A 22,667-nucleotide genomic window follows, 5' to 3' on the forward strand; every position below is an offset into this window, starting at 1 on the left:
CCCCCCCCCCCCCCCCTTTATACAGAATGCAAGTGTATACTGCTTTTGTCTTACTGGTTTACCTTATTGACAGTTGTGTCTATTGATATCCGTACCACTATGTTGTTTTGCTGATGATGAATGTTGACTGTGGATGAGTCAAAATGTCTGAAAAATGCATTTCTGTTGTAGTAACATATTAATACTTACACTAATCCATGTTGCATATCAGGACAGAGAAGACAGTTGCAGTTAAAGTCTTGAAGAATGATGATAATAACCAGTCAGTACGTGACGAAATGCTGCGGGAAGCCAATGTAATGCAGCAGCTGGACAATCCGTATATTGTCCGGATGATTGGTATCTGTGAAGCAGAGAACCTCATGCTAGTTATGGAGCTGGCTGAGCTGGGACCCCTCCACAAGTTCCTGCAGAAAAATAAGTATGTACTGCGACTTGGCCTTGCTCTTTCTTCAATTTGGTTTGTTTGAACATTGTTTTTTTTTCTTCACATTAATGCAAGTACATTATGATAGAGTCTGAATTTTTATTTATAAAGGTACTGTTTTGTGGTAAGTTACTTGAGTTATTCTACAAGTAACTCAAGTAACTTGTAGAATAACAAGTTATTCTACAAGTATCTACATTAGCTGCAAAAGAGCACGACACAGTAGCAATTAGAGCTTGCAATATTCACATCAGCTAAGATATGTGCAAATGTCTGTTGAGAAACACATCCTATCCAACGCCGTACTTCTCCATTCTCTGTTTCAGTGTTCTCTGAAACACCTACACATCCTATTTCACTCTTAATCAAAACTCTAGTATTGTGGTCAATATTGTAATCTGCTAGTTTAGGAGATTGAAGTGACAAATCACTTTTTTCTAAATGTGAAGTTATTTATAAGTTTTAGTTTCAAAATAACAGTATATAAAAAAATCAAAGATTTCAAAATACAGTTCTCATATTGTGTGAGGTTTATGGTGGCTTTTAGAGTTAAAGTAACAACAACTCATCTCCAGGCAAACGGCCATAAAGAATATCACAGAGCTGGTCCATCAGGTGTCTATGGGGATGAAGTACCTGGAGGAGCATAACTTTGTCCACAGGGACCTTGCTGCAAGGAATGTACTGCTGGTCACACAGCACTATGCCAAGATCAGTGACTTTGGCCTCTCTAAAGCTGTTGCTGAGGATCAAAACTACTACAAGGTAACATATGGTATAGGATGACACGTCATCTGTCCTTATACTCTCAAAAAGCCTTGATGGTCCATCTCTATGAACGTCTTAGATTTTTCCCAAAAAGTTGATTCTGTTCGTGAGGACGTAGCGTTTTCAGTGAGAGAAACATTTTGTCTAAAGAAGTCACTTTGATGACTGACAAAATATTTCTCCCACTGAAAAAACTGTCCTCATGAACAGAATCCCACAAACTTTTTGGGATTTCCTTATCTTCATGATTGAGCATGCATCAACACTCTTAGATTTTTGTTTAAAAGTAAGTCACTCTCAATGAAAGTGTTACTGTAAAGCAGGGGTAGGCAACTCCTGGCCTCAAGGACTGTCCTGCAGGTTTTAGATGTGTCCTTGATCCAACACAGCTGATTCAAATTGCTAAATGATCTCCTCAACATGTCTTGAAGTTCTCCAGAGGCCTGGTAATGAACTAATCATTTGATTCAGGTGTGCTGACCCAGAGTGGGATCTAAAACCTGCAGGACACCGGCACTCGAGGCCTGGATTTGCCCATCCCTGCTGTAAAGCATTAAAATAACTGTAACACTAACACCAGTCAATCTGCCTTACTTGTATCTGTTATCATATTGTGAACACTAATGCCAGGAACCAGTCCTAATCATTGTGTTATTTGAAGCTGCAAAATGACCAGTGTGGCATGAAATTAAAACTAGTTATGTTTGCGTGTCTCTCCCTTTAGGCAAAAGGTCATGGGAAGTGGCCAGTGAAATGGTACGCGCCTGAATGTATAAACTACTTCAAGTTCTCATCCAAAAGTGATGTGTGGAGCTTTGGGGTGCTCATGTGGGAGGCTTACTCCTATGGCCAAAAACCATACAAGGTATTATTATTATTGAATATAAGGAGTTATGGTGACACATGTAACCTCACTCACTCACACATTGTGTTTTTGTTTGAATATTAGTTTAATATTCGAACAGCTGTTGCAGCCTTTATTTTGTTAATTTTTATTCTTTATAGTTGCTGTCTTATGTAAACTAAATGACTACAAAACAAATGTTTCAGATTTGTTTAGTTGTAATTTATAGAATAATTTTGTAATGTGTACTCACTGTCTACCTATGAAATCTTGACCTATGAATTGCATGTATCATAATGATCTTGGCACGGTGGTTAGCACTGCTGCCGCACAGCAAGAAGGTCCTGAGTTCAATTCCACCATCAGGCCGGGGTCTTTCTGTGTGGAGTTTGCAGGTTCTCCCCATGTTTGCGTGGGTTCCCTCCGGGTACTCCGGCTTCCTCCCACCGTCCAAAGACATGCAGCTTGTGGGGATAGGTTAATTGGATAATCCAAATTGTCAGTAGGTGTGAATGTGAGTGTGAATGGTTGTCTGTCCCTGTGTGTTGGCCCTGCGACAGACTGGCGACCTGTCCAGGGTGTATCCCGCCTCTCGCCCTATGACAGCTGGGATAGGCTCCAGCGACCCTGAAAAGGATAAGCGAATGGATAGATGGATAATGATCTTAGTGTGTGACTTTAGAATTATGTACTAACCTTCTTATTGCTATTAAAAAATAATGGTTGCAACACAAAAATTATGACTTTGATAATCTCTATGCCTTTACATTTTAGTTTATTTGATGGCGTCTTATTTGTTCTGAATTTTTAACTCCTTACAGGGAATGAAAGGAAATGATGTCCTGCAGATGATTGAAAGTGGTAAGCGTATGGACTCCCCAGAGAAGTGTCCACTGGAGATGTATGAGCTCATGAAGACCTGCTGGACATATAAGTAAGTAACATGTTCATCATAAGGCATTAGCTGAACAAACAGCAAACCGGTTTATGTTTTATGGACATCTTTTGTGATTATTGCATGTTATTTTCATGTCTTCCAGGGCAAATGAGAGGCCTGGATTTAATGTTGTTGAGCCAAGACTACGAGAGTATTACTACGACATTGCACAGTGATTGCTCACTTGAATGTTATGAGACTATGCAAACTAGTGGCTGATGATGAAAATGAGCTTTTACACATATTGGTTCAGAGATTGTTATGGATAATAAATGCTGTAAAATATAGACTTTAACTGGAATATATTCTCTTTTAATATAAACTCTGATTATGCAAATATAATTCCTATTACATTTATTTGTTCTTGAATGTAAGCCATATGAAAATGATAATAAACTGTTACAAGTCTACCTTATTTCACGGCAATCACTGATGTTATACCTAAAAACTACATAACTTACTGTTTTCCTATAAGCTTCCTAATATCAACATACAATCCGACCTTGTTTAAGCATCTTCAGCACTCTGAGTTTCTGTACTTGCATAAACAATTCTAAGATGAATAAATTACATTCATATGCCTTCAAATTATTTTATATATATACATTGTCAAAGTCAGTGACCAAGTGGTTGGTTGACATATAAAACATTAGAGTAACTCAAAATCTGACGAAGGATTTGCTGCTATTTTGCGCTTTTGGTTACCTCAGCTAAGAGCAATAAAGTAGAACAATTCAAATGGATTGTTGAGCCACTTCCTGAACAGAAAAACATCGGCAAACAAATGACTAGAGCTAGAGCTTCATAAATGCATTACAAATCTTTTTCAAAAGTAAACCTATCTATTTAGGTACGAGAATCTTAAGCCTCTATACCTGGTACAGATGATTGTAGCAAACCAGAACAAATTACTCTAAAGAACTGGTGGAAATGAAACATGGCAGCAACACATCACACAACCCTAGGATTCTGATTAAAACAAGATGTTAACAAAGGTATCAACAACTGTGAAGAAAGATGATGAAGCAACTACAATGCCATCTTATGATGTGATAATTGTTTGTTTTTTCTTGGTTACAAGTACAGTTTTTGGTAGTAAAGTTATATGTAAATCTGTAACAGTTCAAAAAGAAAAAGACATGGCATCAGATTCAAATCTGGAAGTTACTGAGGCCTTTTTAATCAGAGAATTAGAGCATTGCGAACACAAATGACACCAATAAAAGCCAACAGAGGGAGATGGTTAACAGAGGATTGGAATGCTAAGAATGTCTGCTTATATTACCTACAGATACATACTGTAATGTGAAAGACAGACTATCTGCTCTCTATCTATATCAAATGTTTAAACGGAGAAACGCTAGGTCAAGGACATGTTTATCTTTAGCTCCACCTCCTCTTGATCTATAAATATCAGTGAACTGAGGAGACCAGTTGCTGGAATATTGGCAGAGGAATATTGTTCTGATATAGGATTCTAGCTGCTCAACAATCCCAGTTCTTCCATTTTTGTATCATGATACACCAGATGTTTTCCAACTGGTGAAAGGTCTGGACTGCAGGTGGGCAAGCTGGGTACCCAGGCTCTTCTACTATGAAGTCAAGCTGTTGTTATAGATGCAGTATGCAGTTTATCATTTACTTGTTGAATTATGCAGTGCCTTAAGTATATGACCATAGCTTTACAAAATCACATCTGGCAAGGTTCAAGGTAAATAATCTTCCTGTAAACAACAAAGATGACTGTTTTCAGATGGTCAGACAAGGTAGATGAGTAAGCAACCACACTTTATTGTGTACCATGTTGTAATCCACTGAGCTCCTGAGAGTGACTTGTTCTTACACAGGAGTTTGTGGAAGCAGTCTGCATGCCTAGGTGTTTGATTTTACAAAGGCAACCAGGCTAAGGGAGGGGCAGCTATCTACCACAGCCAGTTAGTGACTTGACAAATCACTTCAACCTGGAGACTACATTAAAGAGGATGCACAATACTGCCATCTTGTTTCCAGAGTTGGCTATTGTCGCTGAAAGCTGCATTTATTTTACGTTTCATCTCATAGCTCTGGCATCTCTGCCTCTGAGGGCTTGCTGTCGGTCTCCTGTTAACAATAACTGGAGCTAGGCAAGCTGAGAGATCAGCAGCTTGTTTTTGGTGGTTTGCGCATCCACATTGTGGATAACCCTCTGGTGTTTTATGGTAGACTGATGGGAAAAGAGAGTGCCAGGCAAGCTGCTGCTGGTTTCCTTTCACTGTTCTGTCATCAGTTACTAGCACTGTGGAAACACAGTAGCAACTCAACAAGTTTCAGAAATCTGCCATCATAACAGATGAGTTTCATCTTGTTAACCACATTGATGGAGCAGGAAAAACTTGTTGCAGGTCCAGGCTCATCAGCACTTTCAGATTAACAGATTAATGAGAATGACTGAATGTAATAAGCTTAACCAACTGTTTTGGCAATTTACATTTATATTTTGAATCCCCTGTGAATATTAACCTGTGAATACTGACCGCATCACTCATTCCTCATGCCATTAAATTCAGCTGATTTAAAAAAAAAAAAAAAAAGATATATTAACATACTTTTTGAAAAATCAAGATGTAGATCTGTGTTTCTGAGTTCATGGACAACTAATTATTTTTCACAGATATTTGGTCCTTAAAGGACAGTCACCACAAATGTGATATTTAGAATATGATGCTCAACATTAAATAGAAATAAAGTATTTAAAATGGAATTAAACTTAAACATAGCACAGCAAGCAGTAATATGCCTCAGGATGCACTAGAATACAAAGCAATATCCCTTTGCACTCTGGTGAAATGGACTAATGAGGTACATAAATCCAGAGTTTTATCATACTCCATATGCCCTGCTCCCTGCTTTTGAGTTTTAGTGAGCCAACCGAAAAATAATTTCCCAGCAGCTTTTTGACACCAACAACTGGGTATGCTCGTCCTCTGTGTGAGTGTCATGACTCACTTAATATAGTCCATATAATATAATATATATAATATAGTCATTAAGAGATTAGGAAATATCAGTGCTACATTGGGGTGCACTATTTGGCCATCATTATTAGGCTGAATGTAGAGTATGGTCCTGAGATTGGTCCAGTAGAAATATTTTCCAAGGAGTGAACCAGCAGGGGTCTCCTGAGAAGGGCTCACCGTTTCCTCCTCCCCTGAGTCAGTGTCAGACAACCCCATGTCACAGCTGAGTGCAGCACAAACATCACATGTCCTTAGCAGTTATGAGTGCATGCCTAAATAATACCCCATTAAATTATTATTAACTTGTTGGCCAAACTGTTCCCAGAATTAAGGGATGTGCCAGCTGGGAGCTAACCGTGCCACTATAACACTTATGACTACAAAGGGAACCCAGCAGAACACACAGACAGAGACTCTGAAAGGGAATTTAATGCAGTCTATTTGCAATGGTTTGTCTTTGTGAGATTTTGTTTCCTAAAAGCTCTTGGCTGATGATTATTTGTTTGCACATATGGCCTAATGCAGTTCCAGAGTTGTTCGTAGAGCACAAACAAATGAATATAAGAAAATACTGATATATCATGCATTTATGCATCACACATTAAAGTTTGCACACACATTTGTGCATATGCACTGTTAGTGAAAGGCGAATTCTGGGTTTAGATGGGACTAATGCAATGGTGATGCAACACTCCCACCATCAGGTCAAAATAAAAGTCAATATTGCGCTTACATCAAAAGGTTTGATCAAATCTACAATGAGATTTTTTTCAATATAGTCTGACAAAAGAGTGTTTTTTTTAAAGACCTCTGGACATTTTAACATTGTCAGTGCTCTCTGTATAGTCTCTAGAAAACTTTATGACACCCCTTCTAAGTGAACTGCAGTCAGTGCTGCATATGCTCATAATCCACATACAAACTAAACCTGACCAAAGCATGTATGGCATATAAGTCCTTACCTCGTTTTATTCACTCCAAGTAGTATTTTGCTATAATAAAACTACATTATATTAGTCTGGCACCAATAGAGATAAAGATTTCAGTGCTTTCAACTCCAAAGTGTAAAGCGCAGTTTGGCTGCTCTCCAAACATTACAAATGATCATAGAAAAAACGTGTCAGTTCTTGGACTTTGCTACTGTCAGTCTGAAGTATGGATATGGACATTCATTTCATTTTTATTACAGAAGCAGAGCAGAAAAACTTTGGCTCTTTGCAAGCATCTGCACAGACACCTGCATGCTAACGCTAAGCTAGCCAAGAAGCCAGGTCTATGCTAAAGCTGAGTAAATGCCAAACCAGCAGCAGAGCTTGACCTTGACAGGTAACAAGTGGATGAGCAGTCAGGCATCTGTTTCTGCCTGTTCATGTTTTCATCCTTGCTTTGCTTTTGCATCTCTGGCAGCTTTGTGTTCATACCTAACTACTGGAGTACAAAATCATGTCTCTGTCCTCATTATAATAGGGATTTGTGTTATTTTATATTATTGGTAAATGGTAATTATGTGACAGTGCATTTCAGGACATTTTACAGAGTAATGCAAAAGTAACATAACAAGTTGTACAATGAATTAATGTATCCTGGGCGTAATTAAATAACATACTGCATTACTTTTAAGAGAGGTGTTCTGTATATTATGTGCACTACATTCCATTACCAACACAAACATTTGACCACATAGCATGTAATTCGTTTGCATGAATGTAGAGCTAATGAGAACCCAATGAGAATCAATAAGAGAATCACTCATAGAATCAAATCAATAAGTGATTTTGATAACAGAATCTAAATTGCTATATTCTTATCAATTCCTGTTCAATTCATGCTTGGTTTTCAAACAGGCAAGTTCAAAAGATGCAGGCCCTACCTGGTTGGCCAAATGCCCCCACTTTAATTAAGTGTTTTGCTAATACACTAGTTATACAATTTTTCATTTGAATTTCTAACCTCCTAGGACCTGGGTCCACATATGTGGACATCACATTTTGGGTTGTCTAGACCAAAATACAAAATTTTGCTTTACAAGGGCCTGATATCCACTTACAAGGACATTATACTGCTGCTGCTCTATCAAAATTTAAAACGAATGTCCTCGTATGTGGATCTCATTTCTCTCAGAAACAAAAATCAGGTAAAAAAAATCTGGTAATTCTTTGTTGTTACATTCGTCAGGTCCCAATCAGCCCAAATAGCAAAGAGAAATTAAAAATGCATGACATGAAAGAGTTCGGGTCTTAGGAGGTTAATCTATCTCTGGATCTTGACAGTTAATCCAGTCACACAGCACTCAACCCTATAGAGAGAAGTGCCGTGAAGACAACTTGAAACACCTCACACACACACAACATATTCTGGGTAACATACCCGCTATCAAGTGGTTATTGTCATTAGCTTGAATTCCATTCAAACATCTTAGTTTCTCACTGACTCACTTCTGATGGATTAAAATATTAGTTTCCAGAACACCATGACCTGAAGGCTGTAGTCTGCACTGATAGCTTTTAAAATTTTCAGGCAATGCAGCTGAACTTCTTACATTATTATTTAACCAGTCACATTGCCCTAGTCACATTCCTTTTTGGCCATATGAGCATCATAAGATAAAACTGTTTTTGTTTTAGAAAGTGTTAGATTATATGCTGACATTACAGGACATTACTCCTATTTTTTTTTTCCACACTTTTCCTCTTGAAAAAATGTCATTAAGTGGCACTCAGCTCAGAACTAAGTGTCAACCTCCAGAACTTAAAAAAAGGAAAAATGGCCAAAACCTGTAGCTTCTCTAGTAGACACTTGGGGATGGGCAGAAAAGCCAGTTAATCCCCAGACTCACAGGTACAAAAATGGATCTGGTCTCTATTGCTCGGATGCAACGACTTTTATAGTAGGCCAAGTGTGCCAGCACCTGTTTCACTTATCTGCTTTATTAAAGATCTGACATCTCGTCATCATCAAGATTTTTCTTGCTAACATGCTAATAGAATCACTGTATTTTTTTAAACTCTGCACTCTATTTTGTTTATATAACACACATTTTGGCCAAGGTCAAGTAAAAGTAGACGATTCTGTTATTATGATAAATCACACAAGATTATCTATTTTACTGAGAGTAGTTCTGTTTCCATTGCTTGTAACCTTTCTCAGAGCAATAAAAGCAGAGCCAGTGTCTAGGATGCTAATCTCCCAGCAGTCTCCTGCACAAGCAACCAGAAAAAGCTGCTTGGCTCTCAGCTTGACAAGCGATTGATAATGTGAAACTGAAATGCCTGTAAAAAGTAGACATACTAGTTTCCAATGGGATCCAAGGAGGGTGTAATTCCAGTCGCAATAGCCAACTACGACCACAAGATGGAGTGATGTAAAGGACCAAAACAGGCGAAAAGCTTGATGACAGACTACTGCTTGAGATGAGAGGAGATAGATAGCTTTCACTTTGGTACATTTCAAAATTGATGGACATCAATTGAAAAGCTGGCAAACAACTGTAAAATAAAATGATAAAGCATTTACATTTTATGGTGTACTTAAATTTGACAATCTACTTATTCAAAGTGACCAGTGATGAGATGCAACTAATTTACTATGTAGGTTTAGAGTAGCCCAGCTGTTGGACCTGTTATTATGTGTTTGTTTTTGTTGTTGTTGTTTTTATTTTCTGTCAGAAACAGAAATTGGGTACACACTGTCTCTTATCTCTGACTGTCAAACTCTATTGACTATATACATTCAAGTAAATGCTTGAGTCAAATTTGATTGAACTGACAACTTGAACACCACAGCTGTTGCAAGCTGTCAAAGAAACAAAAATGGGTTAAGATCATTTAAGATGACCTGAGGTAAAATGTAAGATCATGTCACACAAATGTTATGCATTTCCGCTAAAAAAGCTGGAGTGAGTAAAAGGTATTCCGTCTGTTGTGACACTGCTAGTTATGTTTAGTTCCAAAAGCTTGGTGAAAAATGGATAAGACAGATCTACTCTGTATTTTAAACAGAGCTTAAAGAAGACAGGAATTTAAACTGAGAGACTAGATTGTGTGGATTTTGTGTACAATGTGCAATTCTGAAAAATCCATCAAGTGGTTTTTGTGTTGCTTAATCTGGTCGAAGAGATTTCAAAAGCAGGATGTTAAGTAGCAGGTTTTTGCACACATTAAACATCTTCATTGGACTGCACATCAGGAATGACGATCATGTCAGATTGCTGACCCATTTCAATTCCAGTAAACTAGGACTGCTTCATTCTCCATGAATAACACTGAGGGTTTTCATGTACTCATTTGTCTTTTTAGCTCATCTGTGAACTTCTAGAAGCTGCCTGATCCCAATTAAGAAATATAACTGCTTTTAAGGTAATGTGTTGCCCTTTATAACTGCAGTTGGCTTTTTAAAGTTTACCTTTGTTTAATTAGAAAAGAGGAGCCTTGATTCTTGAATTCCTTCTAATAGGAGCTCCAGATTTCTTCTCCTCATAACTTTATTATTGCCTTTATATCTATAATACACGACACACCTATTAATGACTCATAACTTGGCAACTGATATAATTTGTAGTTAATCCAGTTTTATGGACTCAGTTCATCCAATTTTTAAAAATTACAAATATTATTTTTCCCTCTAGTGAAATTTGGTGCAGATAGTTTTATTCAACATCACAAACCTAACTATGTTCTACCTAATAATATTTTCTAATGTTGGCTTTACTTTGGTTGTACAAAATTTTAAAGTGTTTGCTCAGTGTAAATACTGTTGAGATGGCCTTCAATTCGACAATTTGAGGCCCAAACCACATGTTAAGAAACAGTTGCAAACAGCCCCACAAAACATGCTCAGGGAGGAAGAGCCACATCTTCCAAACTGTCCTGCGGTGACAAAAAATGTTCCTTAAAAAAAAAAGAAGAAATCTGTGAAGGATGCCGTTACACTTGCACCTTCTATGTTTCCCATGAGAAGCGTCTGGGGTGCAGGTTTCCAGTATTGGGGAACCGGTCTTTCTTTACGCAACTCTGACTTGTGGTGGGATTCCCCCCGGCTTAGAGTTGGGACATCTGCCGGAAGGAGGCCAGCCACAGTGGGGATGTTCAGTCTGTTGTCAGGCCCTGAGCAAGCAGCATTAAGCCACAGGCCAGGTCTGCACGTAACTGCTGGCCAGGGCCTCAACAGTCTGTTCACAGCTTTGCACAAATGACTACCCTTATTCTATATCATAAGCAATGCATGTCTACCTTCAGCCTAACTTAACCCTAAACAACAAATCCTAATCACAGGATGCAAAAGAAAAAAAGACATGGCTGCAAGTGCAGTGATGTCGCCCCCAGACTGAGCCCGATGATCACCATCATTGTACTAGAAAAATGTATTGATTGTGTAGATTGTTCTTGAGGTTAAGATAAATATGATAATTTTTTTTTTAAAATGTGGAAAAAATAAAAACATTTGTATTTTGATTTTCATTTTGATTTTCATATATGGTTCTCCGGTAGAGGTTTTGTTCTGTTTTAATTTACCTGCACTTCATGACAGACAGCAATAATTGTGGATTGCAGGCCCGGAAATGACAAATTCTGCTGTGCAAAGCGCGACCACCATATACAATGGGATGAAAAAGTGTTTGCCCCTTTCCTGACTTTTTTTTTGTATGTTTACCACAATTAAATGTGTCAGATCAAATTAAATATTGACAAAGATAACACAAATAAACACAAAATGCATTTTCTAAATGGAGGACTTTATTATTAAAAGGTAAAAGTCCAAACCTGCATGGTCCTGTGTGAAAAAGTGACTGCCACACAAATGGCAAGGACAGTGACAACTCATCCATGAGGTCACAAAAGACTCCAGAACAACATCCAAAGAACTGAAGCCCTGACTTGCCTCAGTTAAGGTCAGTGTTCATGACTCCACCATAAGACAGAGACGGGCAAAAATGGCCTGCATGCAGAGTTCCAAGTCAAAAACCACTGCTGAACAAAAGGAATATAAAGGCTCTTCTCACTGTTGCCAGAAAACATCTTGATGAACCCCAAGACTTTTGGGAAAATGTGGACTGATGAGTTGTAGTCCTGACGTGAATCAAACTGGGATGCTATGGCATGACCTTTAACCATATAAAAGATGGTTCATGCTCAAACAATTTTGCAAAGGTGAGTAGGACAAAAATCATCCACAGGGCTGTAAAAGACTCACTGCCTATTATCACAAATGCTTGACTGCTATTGTTGGTGCTACGTGTGGCCCAACCAATTATTAGGTTTAGGAGCCAATCACTTTTTCACACAGGGCCATGTAGGGTTGGAATTTTTTCTCCAGTTTTTCAAAAGTGTTTTTCCCCTTTTAACACCTTCATTTAGAAACTGCATTTTAATTTACTTGTGTTATCTTTGTCTAATATTTAATTTTGTTTGATGATCTGAAATATTTAAGTGTGACAACAAAAAGAGGAAATCAGGAAGGGGGCAAACCCAACTGAGAAGCTGCGAGAAGATTCACCTAACACAGCAGTGGTGTTGGGCTATTCTACTATGAGTACTAGGTGCACAAACAGGTCTAGCATGTTTGTAAGAGTCTGGTATGTTACAAAAGTCCCTCCTACTTCCTTTTCCTAAACTCTTTTCCATGACTTCAATGAAAATGTCATTAAGGAAAGGTAGGTAAGAAAACTGATAAGGATTTAGGAAAACAAACATGCCGTGTGCTAAGAATCCAAATAACCTTGCACTAGCCTCCTTAACAATGCAATCCCAGATGGCCGCCATGTTGAAACTACAGTGTGCAATGTTTTGTTTTGTTTTTTAAACAAAGATTTAGGGCCAGATTTACTAACACCTGCAGCAGTGCAAAGCCTTCTTTTTTTAAAAAGCTACTTGGATTTGCTAAAGAGGCACAGTGTCAGTTTTGCGACCCCTCTTCTGAGCAGGAGTATTTTGGGGGCTGGTCTTGTGGCATATGTATTTATAAGAGCTGTGAGTTCAGTGCCAAAACTCTCTGTCCTAAAAGTCTTCACTCAGTCTTCACTCTGGATGTGGTGGTGTTCTGTGGTACAACATACTCCTATGTTGAAAAGTTTGCAACTGAGTGTTATAATTGATGTCTGCTGGAGTGATGAATCCATAACACAAGGCCCACTTATTGCTCCTAAATAACACAAGTATTTTCATAAAACAGAGCAGACGTTAACTAAACTGAGATGTCTTTTTCTCAGCAGTGTGCAAACCACAAGCATCATCTCTGTTGAATCCAGTACAAAAATGTCTATTCCCCGTATGTGAACGTTTAGCTATTAATGCATCCATATTAGTGTATTAGTACACCTTTACTCATCTGTCAACGGAAGACCCACCATGAACAATCACTTGTGTATATGTATATTATACAGAACTTTTTAAAAGCTGAAATTAACATATGATCTACTTCATTTATTCCAGATTTGGGAAATTCTCTTGCTATAGTAGTAATAATAAGGATTATCATCATAGCAAAATATTTCAAAATCAGAAAGGGAAAAAGAGGTTAAAGTGGGAGTCAAGATGATTATCTGCTGCATTGTAGAGAGATATTGTATAATGCATGCCAGATTTCCTGTATTTGTTCTGGTAGAGAAGCTCAATCTGTTTGTTAGAGAAAGCTCTCCAGTTATAGTCCAGTAAGTGGTGCAAATGATACTCATGCAGCCAGGGAAATAGCCTGGAGAAATAGTATTTTGCTTTATAAGAAAGCCTTCTTAGGCTAGAACATCTTACTATTCATCATTGATATTCATTTAGTCTTTTTTCTCCAACTGATCTTTCTGGCTTAACTTCAATAATTACTTCCTCCAAACCATCAATGTGTCTTTTAGACCCCCATTCCTACAAAACTGCTCAAAGAAGTCCTGCCATTAACTAATGCTTCAACCTCAAACATAATTAGCCTATGGATTATAGAAAAAATAGAACTGGCCTGAAAGGGCTTTTGCTTTATAACTTATTCAGGTTGTGTATCATGTTTTAAAAAAGTAACGAAGTAATACAGTAACTAATTACTTTTGAAAATGAGTAATCAGTAAAGTAATGGGATTAATTTCTTGGAGAAGTAATTAGTAACTAATTACTTTTTCAAGTAACTTGACCAACATGTGAGGCCAGATGCAGACAGAAAAAAGACCCGGGCCATCCACAGCACCCCCAGAGTACTGAAGACCCCAGGCCACACATATTGATAAAAGCTGCATGCCCACCCCAGCATTAGAAGAAGGGAGGCCCTAGATGGAGCCCTCACAGCCAAAGGGCAAGAGCACCAGAGAACCACAGGCCAGCCATCTTTGTGGGAGCTGAAATCAGGGCCACAGGACCCCAGGCGCCCAAGAACCACTCGACACCCAGAATAGACACCCTCTCCCATGCTAGAGACCCGAGCCAACCCCGACTTCAACCCTAAGGGACAAGACCAACAACCACGAGATTGCACATAACACTGTAAAGGCTGGACAATGAGATGCGTAGTCACAGGTGGGATCCATTGATAACTAGGTTTCAGGGACTTCCAGGGCATAATGACACAGTGTTTTACCCATCTTCTGTATTTGTTGCAGAAAGAAAGGCAAGCTGGACTGCGGCAAATACACACAGGTATGGTTGCTAGTACAAGTTCAATCCAAAATTGCTGATATCCTGGGACCAGTTGGGACTACTCTTCAACAGTGACTAAAATATTTAGGAGAAGTTGGTGGTCATAAATGAGAAGACAGGAAAACAGATGTAGACTGAGTGGCCATAAAGAGAACAGGTTACAGATGATGGCCAGCCACACTCACTGACACCATCTCAAAGTAACACATCATTAGTTTCTTTAGATTATGGTATGAACAGATAAGATACAAAGTCAATGACATCTATAAGACTGGCAAAGTTTACAAAACCTTTCTAAATCTTTGAAATCCAATGAACTAAGGTGAGATCATTATGGACAAATCAAGAATTCTTGGAACAGTGGTGAACCTTCAAGTGGCTGACCTACCAAAATTCAAGAGTAATCAATGACTCATCCAGGAGGTCACAAAAGAATAAAGAACAACATCTTAAGACCTGCAGGCATCAGGTTAAGGTCCGTGTTCATGATTCAAAAGTAAGAAACTGGGTAGAAATGGCATTTATGGGAGAGTTTTAAGGCACAACTACTGCAAAAACATCTTCAAAATACCCAATACTTTTGGGGAAATATCCTGTGGACTGATGAGACAAAAGCTGAACTTTTTGGAGGGTTTGTGTCCTATTACATCTCGTGTAATACTAACAGCATTTCATAAAAAGAACATCACACCAATGGTCAAACATGGTGGTGGTTGTTTGATGGTCTATGCTTTGCTGCTATGGGACCTGGATGACTTGCAGTGACTGTCCCACGAATCGTCCTCTCTACCAGAAAATCCTGAAAGAATGTCTGGCCAGCAGTTTATGCCCTCTAACTCAAGTGAACTTGGTTTATTTAGCAGGACAGTGATCTGAAGCACAGCACCAAACAAAAGAAAATTAATAAAGAAGACTGCCACAATTCCCCAACAGCACTGTGAAAGTCACATTGCCAGGTATTGCAAATATTTGATTGCAGTTCTTGCTTAGCAGGATTGCAGAACCAGTTATTAGGGTTGGTCGGCAATTACATTTTAAAAAAGCTTTTCCCCCCCTTAATGTATGAAATCATCATTTAAAATCTGCATTATATTAACTTAAATTATCTGTTTAAAATTAAAATTTGTTTGAGAAACTGAAACAGGTAAGTATAAAATGTAACAAAACAAAAAAAAAGAAATCAAGAAAGAAATACTATTTCACAAACTGAAACCATATAGGAGAGGTCCAGAAAGCAGATCTAGTGATGGTCAGAGTTATACAATTGATGAGCCATAGCATGAAGATTTGGGAAAGCATTGTTGAAGCTATGTTAAGAAGAAAGGTGGAGTGTGTTGATAGAGAATAGAGAAGGTCAGAAAGAGTTGTAGTGTCATTGATCTAGAGAAAGTACGAGATAGGGTGCCAAGAGAGGAACTACAGTGGTGCATTAGAAAATCAGTAGTAGCAGAGAAATTTGTATGAGGACAGCAGTGAAAGAGTGGTGAGGTGTGTGGTAGGAGTGACATAAGTGTTCAGGGTGGAGGTGGTGTTACATTACATCATCACCCCTTCTTATTTGCAAAGGTGTTGGACAGGCTGACAGATGAACTCAGGCAGGAGTCTCCATGGTCTAAGGTGTTTATAAGCACCACTCTGATCTGTAGTAACAGTAGGGATACAGTAGCAGCAAGCGTGAAAGGGAGATTTACAAGATGGGAGGGACACCTGCTATGATGTATGGTGTGGGGATGGTGGTACTGACCCAAAGTCTGAAGATAGAGTTTGAGGCAAGAGTTTAAAATGACACTCACTGTGAGCGATCAAGATGGACAGGACAATTCCTTTTTTTCCCAGTTGCCTAACGCCACTGTATTAGAAGGTAAAGAGCCTACAAAATTTAAAGCGAGTATATCAATATGACAGCTCAAGCGGAGGGCGGGCTCACAGAGAAGATTCATGGATGTGGTGACAGCAGGTATGCAGAGGGATGGCATAACAAGGAAGGATACTAGGGATAAGGTGAGATGAGAGCAAATCACGCGCTGTGACAACTCCTGAAGGTAGCAGCCAAAAAGTTGATGATTAACAAAATTCTGTGTTAATGCACGTTTAAAATGAATATCATTTATATAAAAAAACCACAGTAACACAAGTTACACTGATAAGCCTTTTTTATTTTTTTATTTCAGAATATAATTAAAAAAAAGTTTTAAGTGTAGTTCACATTTCTCAAGTCAAACTGAAAATGTATTCAATTTCTGCAGATACACTAAAAACCAAACAGACTTGTGATGTGTGTAGAGTCAAATCCCACGCTTTTGACCTTTCCAGCAGTACTATGGACAGATGTATACTGCAAGAAAAACCACTCATCTTTCAATGTAGTATACGTTAAAAATAATTAAGTGACTTGGAGTTTGTAGTGATCTCTGCGATGCATTTAAATTCACATTCAACATGCTGCTTCTCCGGTCTCCCTAGGACTTACTCTGCTTTTCCTTTTCTGTCATATTCACTTCTTAAATTAATGATGGACAGTCATAATGAACATGGCCAGTTACAAATAATGACAGCAGGTATCCCATTATTTTAAGATCTGGCTTTAGACTACTAAAAACTATCGGTTTGAGGCGTTTTGCTCTACTCTTAGCTTTGTATGATGTCAGAACTGATATCCATAATATCGTTATCTCAGGTGTGGCTCTGGCTTTCAGCAGAGAAGCACAACCCACTGCTGTCCTGTTCAAGGGATAGCCAAGCAGAACAAAGTTGCTGTAAAGGGAGACAAGCCGATTTCAGATCGTTTCAGACAGTGTAAGCCTTAAACACCCCTCATGTGTTTAAAGAAGGTTTGTATTAAAAAAAACAAAACAAAAACAACTTTAATATGATGTTGTCTTAAGTAACAAAATTGGACAGAAAGTAAAGACGACACGTAAACAAAATAGTTTAGGTTATGTTTGCTATGAAACAAATATGGAAACGTATCAAGCTCTGAGCAGTAATCAACTTGCTCAGATCTTTTTTTTTTTTTAATTAATCAGATTAATTTGGCACCAAAAACTGACTTGTAGAAAAATAACAATGATTTTCAACCAGTTGATCTGAAGGATTTTTTGTTACTAGCACATTGAGCCCCCAAAGTAAGAAATCAAACTATCTCCATTCACTCCATTTTGGTAAAGTGAATCAAAAACTGTTTTATGCAGACATGAACACAGCAGGACACATTTAACTTAGCTGGGTTAGTTTGCTTTGTTTCTCCAAATCTTAATGTGGTTAGTTGTAAAGTCTTTACCTTACAATTTAAAGCGCCTTGCGGTGACTGCTGTCATAAACTGTCACTATATAAATAAAAGTGAATTGAATCGACAAAGTCAGAAAGTGCTTTAGCCTGAAACATCAGCCCACAATCCCCTAAGGTCCAGCTGTCAACTATCCTATGGGTACTGTATGGGCTAATGTACTGGCGAGTTCAGTCTGACCCGTAATTTATGTTGGAAGCAGTGAACAGTAGCAGAGCTGAAGGCAGAACTGATCGATTCTGGAACGATGACTTCATTCCCCTTTGAAATGAGGCTGCCTCTTCTCCTTGAAAGCAGCCAAGCCTTCCAAACGGTCTTTAGTTGGTATCACCTTAAAACACCAAAAGCATGTGAGTAGTAAAAACCATGCACCGTGGCCACTTCTGTGTTCTTGTATATACACAAGACACAAATTACCCTCCCAATGGTTTCACAATACCCTATTTTTTTTGTTGTTGTTTTTTTTTTTTAAATGCACAGATCTCCAGGTACAAATGTCCCTAAAACTCTGTAACATTGCAAATTGCTCAGTTTACTGCAAGAAATAAACTGGCTGGTTGTAAAAACAAATAAAGAGACATCTCTGTCAGAGGTGGGCAGTATAGCCTCTAAAGTATAGCCTCTAGCCTCTTCTACTTTATATAATTGAGATGAATAACATAAGGTTTTCCTGACCCTCACATTCTACCTTTCGTTTATGCCAACAATCTTCAACCTCCACAATCACACTTTTTCATTACTCACTTGGGAATAACAAGCCTCTTCTATTGCCAGACCTGTAGATAAATCCACCTGAAAGGGAATGTGGGAATTCTCAGTTAGGGTTGCAATATAGCCAAAAAATATCTTTGTCCGCAAAGAGTTAAACTGAAGAGCTTTAAAAGGTGTAAAGTTTTGAAAATGTACATTTTGTTACAGAATTACAACAAAATAAAGAACCGTAAAGGCACCCATCCACTGACCACACTTACCTCTATCCCCTGATTAATTGCCAACTTTGCCATCCTTATTGCAATTGGGCCCTGTGGAGTCAAAAAATCAAAAATGTATATAAGTTTTATATGCCATGGTTGAAATGGTTAATATGAGAAAATGTTTCGCTGTTTTTTTTTTAGTCAGGTTGTTTTGCACAAAATGTTCATTTTTTAAAATATGAACGATCAAAGGAAACAAAAATGTATCCTTTCAATTTGGCACTAAACACCTCAAGCCCTTTTTTGACCACGTCTAAACTGCTGTGTTCAGGGAGAAAGCCTGAAGAAGGTACAACTGAGCAGAAGCCCAACCAGCACCAGGGTTGTAGTTTTCTTACAAATTTATAGGGTTGTGCACCATAATTTCATCCCCTAGGTCACATTGTAAGAGCTCTACTGCAACATGATGAGAGTTCTAGGGGACAACTATGGGTGAAACAGCTTGAACTGAACTGCTCTCACTACATTAATAAAATAGAAGACTTTCCATACCAGCACAAAGACCACTCACTATCTGTAATTTGAATCACTGAGACTTTCCACTTTCCCAAAGTCAAGCTGAGAGATTCTGTTTTCAGAGAGGGTGAAATCTGGCATGCAACACAAGTGTGAATATTCAGGTGTTTAGAATAGCAATTTTGACAGAGAGCTAAAAATAACAGTCGCAATGGAGTGCTCACATTTTGCAACAAGCAGACCTCGAAGGAGTAGTGTCCAGTTGGGTAAGAGTGCATTGTAAAAATAAGGTCTTGAAATTATTGATACAAAGATCTGCTTATCAGTTACATGATCTTCTTACCTGGGGGTTAATCTCCCGTGCAAGCTCCAGAGCCCTCAAGTAGGCAGCATCTCCACTGTCATTCTGCTCCACAGAATGACTGACAAGACCCATTTGTTGCGCCTGTGTTCCATCAACCACTCGTGCAGCAAAGATGAGCTCCTTGGCAAGAGAGACGCCAATCACCCTAGGGAGACGTTGTGTACCACCTGCACAGGGCACAGGAGAAACCTGGATAGAATATGGCCTCACCCATTGATACACTGATACTGCCCTCCATCTGTAGTAGAAATTCAATGTAAAAATGACCACCTTGTGGAGAAACTATAGGACAAGTTGTGGAAACAATTCCCCAAGTTATCTTCCCAAGGTTTCTAAATCTAATAAGTGCTCTGTCTACACACTACATTTTTATAGACAACATAATATAAAATGAAACTACAAAATTTACAAAGAAATGAAATAAAACATGCTGTACCTGCTCCAGGAATAATTGCAAGTTTAGTCTCAACTAGTCCCATTTTGGCAGTATTGGCTAGAAAGATTAAAGAGAAAAATTATTACTACCACTACTACTGATGTACGCTCTTAACACACAACATTAAAACCACTAAAGTGAAGAACAGTGAGAACTGCAACTCTGTTCCATCTCAGCATATTAATGTATTTTAAGAGTGACATAAACTAACCAATCACAAGTGGTCAATCCTGAGGTGGAATTACTACTTTTCTTAGTAGCATTTAGTGGCTTTGGAAAACGTGCAGCAAAATTTCTCAAACACATCGGATTAAGAAAGCATTTATTAAGCTTTTTTTTCACATCTTTATTTTTAATGAGACCAATAGTGCTTCAGATCTTCATAAAAGTAAAGCTTAAAGTGCCAAGTAAACTTTAAATTCAAGCCACAGTTAAACTGATTTTTAAGTTGGTTAAAATATGTTCTACTGCATGTTTAGCATTCGTGTTAGCAGCATGCCATAACTCAGGTTCTCACTCAAAGATTATAAAAGTTGTAAAATGTACTACAAACACATTTCATAATATATATTTGATTTTCATACATTCCTTGGAGTGTAGCCCTTTCAGGTTTACTATGGGGCGCTACTAATGTCATATTAGTAAACACAGGCACAAAGTAAAGTCCTCTGAGTCTTACACGAAATTCTGATGTCACAAGCAAGGGCCATTTCCAAACCTCCTCCTAAGGCAGCACCATCAATTGCAGCAATTGTTGGTACTGGCAGGCTTCCTATGAAAAGAATGATCTTCTATCAATCAAGGAGACGCACACTGTATTTATACAGGACTGACCATCATTGGGAACTGCCATATATAACAAAAAGTGAACTGAATTTAAGAAAAGTACTGGTTCAAACAAAATGTATTCACATTACTTACAAATTGTGGTAAATAAATATTGATGAATGTAGGATTTGTCCATAAATTATTTGTGTGAACAGTTTAAGTAGAGATTTGTGCAAGTGTGGCATGAACCTCAAACAACCATTAAAGCACTTCCAACTCAATAAATAAACAATTCACGAATTCATTTTGCATGATTCAGACTTTACCTAGCTCTGTAATGAGGGCTCTTGCTTTGGATACAAATGGTCCCACTTCGCTCTGGTGCATCTTGGCCCTCTCCTTCAGATCTGCACCTGCCAATAGACACAAAGGAAAAGCGTTCAGCCAGAGGTAAGTGGCTTCCTGAGGCATACAGCAGAGGAGTGCATTACCAGCACACACAGTTTTGGCATCTGCTACCGTTTCTGAATTTAAAGCCGAATTTCGCTCACAAGACCCAAGATGGGTATTTCAGATTCCGGATCATAGTGATGTGGGAATTTATCAACAACTGAAGAATGACAAGTAAAACATAGAGCATTTTTAATGTTATTATTATTATTCCAATTATGGTTCAAAAAGAAAATAGCCCAATTAGCAAGGACAGTATACCTGCACAAAATATACCAGGAACCAAACTGCAAAAAATTACACTGCGCACTTTTTTATTCTTCTTGATGTCCTCCACAGCTTCAAACATCTGAAAGACAAAAAAGTTTTCCAACAACAACAAAAAATGTCTGTCAACATTTTATAAATTATGACAACTGAAAATAAATAACTTGAAGCACAGTTCAGGATAAACTAGTACTTAAGAAATATTAAAAGTTTAGTAAAATACTTTTGAGCTCTTAAGTTTCTACTGAGTGCTTAGGCTCAGCAGATATTTAAAGAGCAGAAGTCTATTTTTCTGTTACTGAGTTATATAAGGACATAAGCAACATGGACAGCTTAGTCATAGTTAGCTGTTATTGGTGAACAGAGACAAGTGTGCACTCCTTCCAGATCTTAAAGCCGTTTAATTTTAAAACTGTTCATCAAGAAAGTTAATTGGTTTATAGAAGTTGTGACTAGAGGAGATTAAGAGTGGAAAAGGAAATTGTAGTATTGACTGGCATTTAGATCTTTAACCACTTGAAAACTTTTTAAACTAAATTCACTCACACATGAAAAAAAGATCGCCACCCCTGAGCCATAATGACCCATAACTACATATAATGTATAACTCAAGTAGCCAAGCTCTCTGAATGACCTAAGCACAAAGAAGCCTATGTGTAGTGCAGGCAAGTAGAATTCTAGATGAAACTTATGAATTGTTTGCTTGGTTCTAACCATAATTTTAAAAAATACAAATAGACTAAAAGGCACATAGCAATACATACCATTTTCACAAGATTTTTGCTTATGGCATTTTTGGCTTTTGGTCGATTTATTCCAACGACGACAATACCTGAAAGATAGATGTGACATCCTGCTGACTGACCACGCCACACACGTTAATGTCACCAAAACAGAATCCAATCCAATCCATCTTTATTTATATAGCACTTTTAAAAACAACAAAGTTGACAAAAGTGCTTTCCAATAATAAAACAGAGATAGCAGTTAAAACCATACTTTAAGCATACAATGAAATCAATAAACAAAATAAATATATAATTGAAAAAGAAGATAAATATAAGAATAGCCGAGATGGTCAGAG

General features: G+C 38.0%; 2 protein-coding genes across 3 annotated transcripts in view; one reads left to right on the forward strand and one right to left on the reverse strand.

The window, feature by feature from the left end:
• syk (spleen tyrosine kinase) overlaps positions 1–3,391 on the forward strand; it is a 20,327-nt gene extending 16,936 nt beyond the window's left edge. For both annotated transcript variants that reach the window (XM_005753958.2, XM_013916151.1), the window contains 5 exons: positions 212–421; positions 1,003–1,192; positions 1,920–2,060; positions 2,861–2,973; positions 3,080–3,391. In XM_005753958.2, the coding sequence (XP_005754015.1) occupies positions 212–421; positions 1,003–1,192; positions 1,920–2,060; positions 2,861–2,973; positions 3,080–3,152 (727 nt within the window). In that variant the 3' untranslated portion in view covers positions 3,153–3,391. The remainder of the gene's footprint in view (positions 1–211; positions 422–1,002; positions 1,193–1,919; positions 2,061–2,860; positions 2,974–3,079) is intronic.
• A 13,380-nt stretch (positions 3,392–16,771) lies between these two features.
• Positions 16,772–22,667, reverse strand: part of auh (AU RNA binding protein/enoyl-CoA hydratase) — a 6,575-nt gene continuing 679 nt past the window's right edge. The window contains exons 2-10 of the mRNA XM_005753959.1: positions 22,348–22,415; positions 21,578–21,665; positions 21,193–21,279; positions 20,778–20,870; positions 20,099–20,155; positions 19,642–19,829; positions 18,840–18,890; positions 18,613–18,660; positions 16,772–18,199 (exon numbers count right to left, since the gene is read on the reverse strand). Of these exons, the coding sequence (XP_005754016.1) occupies positions 18,122–18,199; positions 18,613–18,660; positions 18,840–18,890; positions 19,642–19,829; positions 20,099–20,155; positions 20,778–20,870; positions 21,193–21,279; positions 21,578–21,665; positions 22,348–22,415 (758 nt within the window). The 3' untranslated portion in view covers positions 16,772–18,121. The remainder of the gene's footprint in view (positions 18,200–18,612; positions 18,661–18,839; positions 18,891–19,641; positions 19,830–20,098; positions 20,156–20,777; positions 20,871–21,192; positions 21,280–21,577; positions 21,666–22,347; positions 22,416–22,667) is intronic.

This window comes from Pundamilia nyererei, unplaced genomic scaffold (assembly GCF_000239375.1).
Source record: "Pundamilia nyererei isolate P.nyererei 1_Seehausen unplaced genomic scaffold, PunNye1.0 scaffold00485, whole genome shotgun sequence".
Classification (NCBI taxonomy): Eukaryota; Metazoa; Chordata; class Actinopteri; order Cichliformes; family Cichlidae; genus Pundamilia; species Pundamilia nyererei.